At 33.5% G+C, this 12,509-nt stretch overlaps 1 protein-coding gene and 1 pseudogene across 1 annotated transcript; both read left to right on the forward strand.

Annotated features, from left to right (window-relative positions):
* The first annotated feature begins 379 nt into the window (after positions 1-379).
* Positions 380-7,122, forward strand: LOC110717479 (annotated as a pseudogene).
* Positions 7,123-9,400: 2,278 nt separating this feature from the next.
* Positions 9,401-10,417, forward strand: LOC110717487 (cytosolic sulfotransferase 5-like). The gene has a single exon (XM_021896203.1). The coding sequence runs from the start codon at positions 9,401-9,403 to the stop codon at positions 10,415-10,417; it is 1,017 nt and encodes a 338-aa protein (XP_021751895.1).
* The last annotated feature ends 2,092 nt before the right edge of the window (positions 10,418-12,509 follow it).

Here is a 12,509-nt window from a genome sequence, read left to right on the forward strand (position 1 = left end):
TATGACTTTTTTTTTTATTATTTTTTTATTTTTTGTGAAGACTGACGTATAACTTATTATCAATGAATCAATCTTTTTTTTTTAAAAGAAAAAAAAAACCCAAAAATTCTTCAGCTTTAATCTTTCACTATTAATACATTATTGGAAAAAATTAAAGGAAATTTATTAAACATGCATCAACACTAAACACGAGTAACATTTATAAAACACTGCTTGAGTTGATTTGCCTAGCAAACAGATGTATGACCTACTACAATAATTTCATAATTACAACAGCTACGCTACTCAATTACCCAACATATATAATTCCAATAACACCAAAGCAAAGCTGTGTAACTTAATTGGTGTTCACATTACCTAAAAAACTAAAGGCCAAAAAATGCAGATATTGGTAGACTTTGGTACATTTTTTAAGCACAAACCAAGCCTTAATTACTTGAATTTCACCAAAAACAACTCAAAATATTGCTCAAAAATACTTGTAGTTGGGAACCACAATAAGTTCTACAAAAATGATGAAAAACACTTAGAGGTTGAACTAAAAAAAGAGCTAATTCCAAAACATGTTGCAATAATGTTAGATGGTACTAGGAGGTGGCATAAGGCTCAAGGAATACCTCTAAGTTATGATCCTTTCTTTGCAGCTAACACTCTCTTTGCTGATCTTTGTCTTAAATGGGGAATTGCTACTGCTACCACTTTTATTTACTCTATCAAAAACCTACAAAGAGGCCAAGTACGTGTTCCTTAATCATCTCCTTTGATAATTGATTTTATCTATTTTTGTATATTTTGAGATTATGGTGTCATTTAGCAATTAGCAATTGGCGTTTTGCAAGCTAGTTCGGTTACTTAAGAGATTTAGTTGCATTGGCTTGTTCCATCACAATTGCATTAATTATTTTATCTTTTTGACTAATTACATGTATTATTAGTTGTTTGTGCAAATGTGTTCAATAATGTTCTTGTAATTTTGACTTATAGTGTTTTAAAACTCATTCTCATTTAGAGCTAATTTTTGTACATTTAATTTTTTTTAATTATAATTTGGAATAACACCAAAATAATTCATTTTTGTTTTTTTACTCCATAATAAATTTAACTATTAGATTGATTTATCATTGTTGTTTAATAATAATAATAATCATAATAATAATAATAATAATAATAATAATAATAATAATAATAATAATAATAATAATAATAGCATTTTATGCATGCAACACATGCTGTTTTTTTTTTTTAAATACATATTACAAACCAACATTACTCCATAGTACTATTTAATGTTATAGTAGAATTCTAACTCGACCTTTTTTATTAAGTACCTTGTAATGAATTTTTTTTCTTGAACTTCTAACACAAATTACTAATTGTTATAAGGACATTTTTCATAAACTACCTTTTAAAAGCAAATTTTTTGTGAGAAACTACCTAATAAAAATATAATATAAGAAACTACCTATTAAATAAAAAATATTGTAGGAAACTATACTTATCAAACCAAACAGATTTTCACCTTTAATTAGTTTCTCCGGCATTGACTACCCTCAGCTGGTCACATGATAGATGGCATATTGTTGGTAAGGCATGTTAAAAAAAAAAAAAAAGGTTTAAAAAGTTAACGTGATTGCCCAGTGGGTGGTCAACGCCGGAAAAATTAGTCAACAGTGAAAATCCGGTGAAAGGGTAGTCTTTCACAATATTTTCATTTTAATAGGTTGTTTCTTACAATATTTTTTAATCAAATAGTTTCTCACAAAAAAATGACTTTTAATAGTTAGTTTCTGATAAAAGAAAATTAATGACTGATTTCAAAAAAAAAAAAAATATTTAAAATGTCTATAACAATAATCAGATGGTATTTTTTGGACTTCAAATATAAATGAAGTTGTTTAAATTAATCAATCAAAGCCTTAATCCCAGAAGTTGTTTGAATGCAATTTGAAATTACATAATAGCAATTCATAATGTATGGCTGAAGAAATTAGATTTTACATAAATGTATAACTTAATACTGATAGATATTATGTATGTGAAAAATATTGACAATCTCACATCCATTAAATAATACAAAATATATAATTAAATAAATTAGATTTTTCATACATTTGTTGCTTCAATATTTGTTGTTATTTTAACATTAAAGTCAAAAATACTAACATCTACTGTAGTCGATACAAGAAACATAATTAATTAAACCTTGTGATTTGATCCAGCTGCGTGCTTCCCACTAATATTTTCTCCGATTAAATTGCAGGAAACTAATGATCTAATGTTTGGGCAACTCGAAAACTATTTAGAGAATAATCTGCAGAATTTTGTAAGGTATTGATTAACCACTATGGTAGCGCCCTTATCTAAATTACTAGTAATTCTGCATTCTACTAAAATCGTTCAATTACGATACATGTAAGCAAAATTAACATGTGAGGTTTAATAATATTAGGAAAAAAAAAGTTTGAAATTAATAAATTAATTAAGAAAATCGTTTAATTATAGAAAAAATTGATTCTAATAATCCCACCTTTGACCAGTTAACTATGAATAAACCCACCTTTTGATTATTATTTAATAATCCCATCTTTATAAGGGATTCTCTTTTATTGGTCCCTAACCTGTTGGTAACTTGTTTTAATAGGTTAAAAAACGTAAGATACTACGTGTCACTTTGTTATTGGTTGAAAATATAAAATTAATTAACAAAAAGAAAAGAAAAACTAAAAAAAAATTAAAAACAAGAGAAAAAACTCAGCCATTCCAATTTTCCCCCACGGCTGGCGGGCTGGGTGGCGGAACCACCTTTTGGTGGGACAAGGTGGCTGATCCGGTGTTCAGGTGGGGAGGAGGGCAGCAGGGAAGGCGGAACTAAGGGAAGGCAGCGGCGACAGCAACGGTTGCACGTTTTAGCTTCGGTTCTATAGGCTGGCGTGTTTAGACACTTCGCTTGGCTGCGCGACTGGGTTTGTGGTGGCTGTTTGGGGAGGTGTGGTGGCTGGAACCCACAATTCTGGTTGTTGACTTGCTAGCTGGTGTGGCTGGGTTTTCGGCCTGGATGTGTCAGTCAGCTGCTGACCTGTTGTGGTTGGGCTTCATCCTGGCCGCGGCGGCAAGATTTTGTGGTAGCTGGGATGCGCGCCTGGCTGCTGCAGTGGCAGTCACGTGGCTGGGCAAGTGGGCATCCGTTCAATCATGGTTCCCCTAATTTTCAAACTCGATGAATCGGGGTAGTTTTTAGGGAAAAGGGGGCGGGGATCGAGGTGGTTTCAAGGGAAGGGGAGGCGGTTTTCGCTAGGTGGGGAGTGGAGAGGGCCGAGGGTGGTTTCCGATTGCGATGGTAGGGGAGGCCGGGAGGAGACGGTTGTAGGAAGGTGTCGTGAAGTGGGGGTTGGGATTCCTGGGTTCCTTTTCTTTTTATTTTTTTTTTTAAAAAAATTGTTTTTTTTATTGTTGGCCAATCACTAACTGACATGTGTTACTTTTATTTATTATTTTAAAACAATTTACCTAATGTACATGTTACCGGTCATAAAGGACCAATAGAAGAGAATGCCCTATAAAAGTGGGATTATTAAATAATAATCAAAAGGTGAGATTATTTATAGCGAATCGCTCAAAGGTGGGATTATTAGAATCAATTTTTCGTTAATTATATTAGAGATCTTATCCATATATTTTGATGGAAATTCTTTTGCATTTTTGAATGAGGAAGCCCACGTTAATCACTATCTCATGACAATTTGGTAAATAAATCTACAAAATTATTCAGTTGTCATTACTGTGAGACCCGGTTTTATGAATAAGTTATTGATTTATTTACGAAATTTTCATGTGATAAATAATTATTGTGTATCTCAGAGATGAACATGTATTTACCCTTTTTGAATTAACTACATTTATAATACCCAAATGAGATTGTAAATTAAAATTAATCAAATAAAAAAATCTCTTTTGAGATAAAAATGAATTTTGTAGCAGCGTAGAAACCATTGTGATTTTAAAAATAATATAAAATTATAGCAATCTTAAAATGACAATAATCGTGCATAACACAAGTTTGGATCGAGTTCTCGCTTTATAAGATAAGATCAATTTATCACTGAGATACTTTTAAATTCAAGCTTTTGTATACATCTGGTTAATAAGTAGTAGTAGGGGTGGCAGTGGTAATAATCATCACACACATTTAGCGTAACTGTTTGCCTATTAAGGTAACATTTAACCTTGTTTAGATAACTTTTTATTTGGTATAATTTTAAACTAATTTTTAGTTTGGGTGATGCCCCGAATTTTGCTTATAAGGAATGGAAAAAAATTATATTACCTTAATTTTAAATACTCCTTCCGTCCCTAAATTACATTCCTGTTTCTAGTATTTATTCCTCACATAAGGAAACAGGAATGTAATTTAGGGACGAGGGAGTGACATTTTGAAAACATGCATTACATTAGTTTAAAATAAAATTTTTAAAAATGAAAAAAATATATATGGGAATAGAAAGAGAGATGCAATAGTTGAATACTTGTAAATGTTACTCTGTCTAATTGCTAAGCTGGTATTAAATCTAGAAAATTAGCATCCAAGGAATCAACAACTATTAGTATGTGATTAATTTCTTACAAATTAAATTGTATTATGAAATCATTTAGAGATTACATTATTTTAGGGGAAATTTAAGTATGAAGATTACACATACGAAGAGTTTTAGAATGATGACACGTTAGGGTCACTCATAACCATGATGTGGTGTCACCATGTCAAATCACATCGAAGGAATTGTCACCCATGGTGTTAGCATGTTGTTCCATTGTATTTTACATAATAATAATGATAATAATATTATAGATTATAAAGACAATGAATTAACTATTATAATGGTGATATACTCTCACTTAGATTTGATTTTTCTCATTTATAGTAAATTTTATTTAACTTACTAGATTCGGCCCTAAGGATTGTTTTGTGGGCCCTAAGGATTATGAATATTACTTCTTCAATTAACTATTATTTTATAATAAAATATAAAACATTTCTTTATTAGAAGTAATAGTTAAAAGAGAAAGTACTTTAAAAGTAAAAACATTGGATAAATTTAGTGCATCCTGTTTGTAGCTAGTCACACCATGTGACCACTTATTAAAAAACAAAGTAACCCCTGTAATACTGACCCGGTAAGTCGGTAACCCTATGTAATGCTGATCAAATAACCCCTATTATAGTGACGAAGTAACCTTTGTAAAACTAAACGAGTAACCCATATAACACTAATAAAGTAACCTTCATAATGGATGGCCACACAGTGTGGGCAGTCACATATAAGACTTCGTGGGACAAATTTTATGTACATGCATGTTGGTAGTAGATCTACCATAACTACTCTAACTACACTAATCATGCACAAGTGCAATGTTATTCTTTATTTTATTCCCCTTTTATTTCTTCTTTTTTTTTTTTTTTTTTTTTTTGATAATCATTATTTATTTCTTTCTTTTTTTTTAATGATGATAAAAGCGCTTTTTTTTTTTTTTTTTTACTCTCTCGTTCCAATTCTAAAATATTTATACTAAAATCACTAACAATTTTTTTATTAACCATCTTGCCACTGTTAACTTTTTCATGTATATAATGGCTTTATGATAGAATATTTGTAACATCATATTACAAAGTCTTTTTATTCACAAAATACATATGCCCTTCGTCACATTTCTATAATTTTGTTTTCTATATACGTACTCCTAAAATAAATCACAATTTTTTATATACGGTCTGTTGTACCGCGCAGCAGGGATTACTTGAGTTTATCGGTCATGGGTTTCTTGAGTTTTTGGGGTTACTTAAGTTTCTTGGTCAGGGGTTACTCAAGTTGTCGGGGTTACTCAATTCACAATTTTTTGTATGCGGCCTGAGTGAGAAACTCGAGTAACCCCTGACTGAGAAACTCGAGTAACCCCTGACTGAGAAATTTGAGTAACCCCTGATTGAGTAACTCTTAACCGAGTGAACCCATCGAGTAACCTCTGTCCGAACCTCTCAAGTAACCCTTGACCGAGTAACTCAAGTAACCCTAACTAAAAAACTCAAGTAACCTTTGAATGAAAAACTTAGGTAACCCCTAGCAAAAAACTCGGATAACCCCTGCCGCATGGTGTGGTCTGGCCTGTTACACCAAAAAGTTGCTCAAAATAAATATTCTCATTCAAGGTACCCAATCTTTTCCTTAATTAATACATACATACCCTCATAAAAAAAAAAAAAAAAAAAAAAAAAAAAAAAAAAAAAAAAAAAAACTAAGCATAGCCTTTCAAAAGTGGAGGGAGAATAATTTTAAGTCTTCTATAATTAAGTGTGATTTAAATATTTCAAGAGAAAATGGCATTGAAAACTTGTCCAATGCATGTTAAAAATTGATAACATGCTTCAACAATATTGGTGATGTAGTCTACTATCTAAGGGGTCCCAATTTATTATCTTGCCTAGGCCTATATGTAAGACCAGGCTGATTCAAACCATGGTAACCTAATTTCATTCGGGTTAGGTAGTTTCTCACAAAATTTAGGCTTTATTAGGTAGTTTCTTCTCACAAAATGTCCTTTATATTATGTAAGGTATACTTGTTTAAGTTATTTAGTATTCACACTTGATTATATTATTTACATGCATGTTTGCTATGAAATTATTGCAGGAAAGAAATAAAAGTCTCCATGATTGGAGAAAGACGGCTAATCCCCAAATCTTTACAAGACATTATAAAACATGTGGCAGATGTAACAAGAACAAATCACACAAAGAAGTTGGACTTGAAATTAGCAGTATGTTAATCAGGAACTAGAGATATAGTGCAAGCCACTAGGAACATTTGTGAAAAGGTCAAGGCTGGGGTGATTGAACCCAAAGCCGTCGATGAGGCCTTGTTTGATCAAGAGCTATGGACTCGTGGCGCGCCTCACCCTGATCTGCTCATCCGAACCAGTGGTCGCCTCCGTGTTAGTGATTATATGATGTGGCAGCTAGCCCAAACCGAGCTATACTTCTCCCAAGTTTCCGCAATGGAATTTGGAGAAGCTGAGTTCCTCCAAGCCTTGTGCTCCTTTCAGCAAAGGGAAAGGACATTTGGAAAGTGATCATTTGTTCTAATTTGCACAAAATGTTATTAAATTGAAAAAGGACGTCAAGAAGTAAAGTCTCGAAGGATAGTATTCAATAACTAAAATTGAGTTTTGTTTAAGTACCACCGTGTATGGCGTTCTAAGGCTTCTAAGCTGAGTTCCATTTAATTTGGCATTGCGATTTTAGATCATTATTATTAGTATTTCGTTGTTGCTAAGAACTGTCACAATTCAAAAACGTAAACATCTTCATTTAGTTATTATTAACTTATAATCAATCTATATATGTCAAGGTTGTTGCTAAAATGCTAAATAAGTTGTCATTAATCAGTCAGAATTTTGAATTTATCTAGATGTCACATATATCAATTGTTAGTATTTAATACATCAACATTAAAATTTAAATAGGAATATTTACGTTGGGGTCAAAGTAGATAAATATTTTTATGAACATGATTAGTTGTTGTGGAAGGAGGTGAATCAATTAACCTATACTAAAAGCGAACCTAAGATGACATTTGTCACGATGTCATTAATAATTTTCCCTCCTTTTTGCACTTCCCTTTTTTTTTAACCAAATTTTAATGACGTCCATTTTATGAGCTACAATAATACTTATTTCTATTTTGACAACATATCTAATCCAATCATACTCAATTAATATTTTTTTTTTAACATATATTCTATATACTATTAATCTTTTAGTTACAAGTATACAAACATAGATTAAAAATAAGGTATTAAATATATCATTGTCCAAGATTATTATAATATTAAGGAGTATCAATTTTTTCCTCCAAGCTCCAACATTAATCATTTGACACTAATCGTTATGCAATGTGATTATTAAAATTAAAATAAAAACCGCTACTACTCACTATAATTACATTTAAAAAAAGTTGATTATGGAATACTAATTATCCTAAAGTAATATAAATCAACTAAATTTTCATTTAATGCCGGTCAAAGTGTGTCAACAAAAATATAAGGACAAATGTATATTAGTTCGTATACGGGTACTAACCTTTTATTTTTTTCCCTTTTTTTTGAAGACATATATGGGTACTAACCTAAGCTTATATTTTCGTTTTCTTATATAAAACCTAATAGCTTCTAAATTTCTATTAATAAATTTTTTTTAAAAAAAATTCAAAACAATAACCTTTACGCATTTGGTATACATTAAAATTCAAGTTATTTTGTCACAAATATTTTTTTGGATAAATTGTTAAATTAACAACCATTTTTTATTCCCCTCAAAAATAAAAATAATAAATAAATAAATAAATAAAAACCGTTCTTTATAATTTTTGTTGTAAAGTTTAATTATAACCGTGCATGGCACGGGACTTAACCTAGTATTTTAGTAAATGAGAATAGTTGCATTGTTAGTACATATGTATAAGGAAAATGGGTAAAAAAAAAAAAATACTACCTCCGTTACAGGTTATGTGCGTGCAACTATTTGACATAAAGCAGTAGAGGGAAAATGTCTAATCGTTGCACATAACTTGTAACGAAGGTAGTATTAAATCTAGAAAATAATTACATCATAACCACCAACAAAGGTGAAGAGAAAAATGACACACTTAACCAGATTTCAGAACTAGAGGGAGTAATACTTACGAAACCTCCTCGTTGATTGTATGTAAACCCTTTGATTATCTTGCAGAAACAAAGGGGATATATGAGCCTTAAATTTGTAACGATTTTTTAAACCTTAACATAATAACACACTTGTACATGTGAATTTAAAATCTATTAGAAGCGAGAGCTAGACCGACTGTTGGCCCAATGCTCGTGGACGATTTAGATTGGGTACGGACTCTTGGCCCAATGCTTGTGGGCGATGAAGACTGACCACCCCTTCAGAAAAAAAAAATGTGTCTTCCGCGCAAGAATCTGATAAGTAAGGAGTTATAAATCATCTTTATAGGGTATTGTGTGTGTGATAAATTTTACTCCATCATGTGATAAAATTTACTAATAACATGTGAGTCTTCTAAAAATCATCTGACAGCTCGCTACATAAACATATACTCTATAATCTATATGCATATGCAATCTTTTCTATGGAACAAGTGTACCAATGCATGACAATGCAATTATCTATGTTTTGATGCATCATAAATTGAAATATGTTATTACAGTAACATACATACCAGCCTCAAACTATATATAATACAGTGTTTTTACCATTGATATATATCATACTATATATAATTTTATAGTCTACGCATATAATAGTGTTTTTACCTTTTGTATAACACTACGTTACTTACCATTTATTTAAATGGCAATTTCGGAATCCATAAACACAAAAAGTCAAGAAAAATCGGATGATGAAATCAAAGAGCTCCAACTCTCCCTCCCAAAACAAACATGGCATGCTTGGCCAATGTACCTTTATCAAGGTTTATGGTGCTTAAGCTTTGTTTTTGAGGGTATAATCGCGTTTAAAACCCACTTTCGAGCTCATGATTCTGATATCATCTTAGCGAGCCATCCCAAAACCGGTACAACATGGCTTAAATCCCTCATTTTTGCTATTGTTAATCGTAACAAAATATCAAACGATTTTACTCAACACCAATTTAGCTCCAAAAATCCTCACGAACTCATCCAACAATTAGAGATCAAAGTTTACCAAAAGGTTAATGGAGAACAACCAAGCTTGTCCAATTTAGCCTTACCTCGACTCTTTGGTACGCACATCCCGTACTACTCATTGCCTGATTCAATAAAGACTTCAAAATGTCGAATTGTTTATGTTTGTCGAAATCCTTTAGACACTTTTATTTCACATTGGCATTTTAATCAACATTTTGAGGCATGTAAGGGTGTTAATAAACCCGATTTTGATATGATGGAGAAATACGTAGAAATGTTTTGCTCGGGTGTGTCTCCATGGGGGCCATATGAAGATCATGTGTTAAGCTATTGGAAGGAGAGCAAAAAAAATCCGGAAAATGTATTGTTCATGGAATATGAAGGGCTAAAGAAAGATCCAAGAGATCATTTGAAAAGGTTGGCGGAGTTTGTAGGTTGCCCTTTTTCGGAGGAAGAAGTGAAAGGAAATGTTATAGATGAGATAATAGAGCTTTGTAGCATTAAAAGTTTGAAAGAAATGGAGGTCAACAAGAGTGGAAAGATTGAACCTAGCATTGAGAATAAGGCTTTCTTTAGGAAAGGAGAGGTTGGAGATTGGGCTAATTACTTGACTCCTAAGATGGTAAAACAATTTAAGGAATTGCTAGAAAAACTTAAGGTGGCTGGTTTTTCTTTTGCATACTATCAAATGAACTCATAATTCAAAGCTCAAAAATAATAAGCTAGAATAAGTGATCTTGTTTTGCTTGTTTTACTCGATCTAGATTATTAAGGAATAAGTATGACTATGTTTCTAATGATGATGTTTGATCTTGTATGCTTACTTTCTTTAATTAGTTTTTCTGATTCTGTTGTTGAAGTACTAGGTACTCTTGTTCTGTACTGTTGATAAGTATTAGGTGACTCGTACTTCGTTGCTTTGTCCGCCCGATCGGGCGGACATTACCCGGTCTGACCGGGCGGAAAAAGAAGAGGTGCCTGGCAAATTCGTTGAAGAAGCTGCTCTCGCGCGCCCGACCGGGCGAGCCTTCGCCCGATCGGGCGGACATTGCCCGATCGGGCCGGGCGGAAGGGGTTTTTTGGAGTACTTCGGTTGTTGGAAAAGACGTGTTCTCGCGCCCGATCGGGCGGGCCTTCGCCCGACCGGGCGATCTGGGTTTTTTCAGCGATTACGAATTTAATATTTATCATATTGTGATATTGTAACCTAAGTATATCTTAATTAGGAATCACTACTATATAAACTTCCTATTATCATTATTAGGGTAACGGAGAGAGAAACACAAGAGAGAGAATACTTTGAGTGATTAAGTTCTTCATTGTAATCTTTGTAATCTTTGCCAGTTTATAGTGAAATCATTCGATCTCGGTGCCCGTGGACGTAGCTATCACATCGATAGTGAACCACGTAAATTCTTGGTGTTGTTCTTATTGTTTGCATTGAATTTCTTTGTTTGTTTTTTGGGGTACAATGGTGTGTTTTCAGATGGGGAGTTGTGTATTTTCAGAGGTTCTGAGTTGGTACTTAAGGGTATCAAAAGGAACACCCTCTATGTTTTTGAGGGTGTTACACTGCCTAGTTCTGCGGTTTGCGCATCTGTATCTCACCAGGAGATGACTAAGATTTGGCACATGAGGCTTGGTCATATGGGGGAGAAGGGGATGCAGCTATTGTCCAAGAGGGGTCTTCTATCCGGGGTCAAGGTTGCCAACCTTGAATTTTGTGAGCATTGTGTGTTTGGTAAGAAACACAGGTCAAAGTTCAGCAAGGGTGCTCACATTACTGATGCAGTGCTCGATTACATCCATTCAGATTGCTGGGGTCCATCTAGAGTTGAAGGTATGGGAGGTTACCACTATTTTGTGTCATTTGTTGATGACAAGTCCCGATACACATGGCTTAGGTTGCTTAAGTCAAAGGATGAGGCCTTCAAAGTTTTCAAGCAATGGAAAGCTTTGGTGGAAAATCGACAAGGAAGGAAGATCAAGAAGCTACGAACGGACAATGGGCTAGAGTTTTGCAAAGACGAGTTTAATCAGTTCTGTGCAGATGAGGGTATAGGTCGGCATCATACTGTCAGGAAGACACCACAGCAGAACGGTGTAGCAGAACGGGTTAATCAGACACTGCTAGAGAGAGTTCGATGCATGCTCTCTAATGCAGGGCTTGGGAGGAGGTACTGGAGTGAAGCTGTGTTAACAGCTTGTTATGTCATTAATAGGGGTCCTCATTCTGGAATTGATTCCAAGATTCCGTTTGAGATCTGGAGTGGTAAGTTGCCTAATTTTTCGAATTTGAAGATTTTTGGTTGTGTTGCTTATTATCATGTTATTGAGGGTAAGCTGGATCCACGAGCCAAGAAGGGGTGTTTTGTTGGGTACGGGGATGGTGTGAAGGGGTTTAGAATTTTTTCACCTTCGGAGGGTCGGGTCATTCTTAGTAGGGATGTTACTTTCGATGAAAACACCATGTATTCAATTAAAAATGCAGAGATTTCAGATTTGAGAAGGGAAGGAGACAATTTATTACAGACAGATGGGGTACTTGAGGTACATCAGTCTACCATTGCTGATTTACCTCGGGTACAATATATTGATGATGATGCTGATGTTCCAGTGCCGGGTACTCCTGAACCTGAGATTACTCCTACTCATTCTAACTCTGGGGATGAGGTGGAGCAATCTAATCAGGGGTCATCTAGTCAACCTGACACCATTCTTGAGATGCCTAAACGAGTTATCAAGAAGCCTGTTAGATTGATTGAAGAGATGGAGGGAAGAAATTGCTGTGT

Source organism: Chenopodium quinoa, unplaced genomic scaffold (genome assembly GCF_001683475.1).
Source record: "Chenopodium quinoa cultivar QQ74 unplaced genomic scaffold, ASM168347v1, whole genome shotgun sequence".
Taxonomy (NCBI): Eukaryota; Viridiplantae; Streptophyta; class Magnoliopsida; order Caryophyllales; family Amaranthaceae; genus Chenopodium; species Chenopodium quinoa.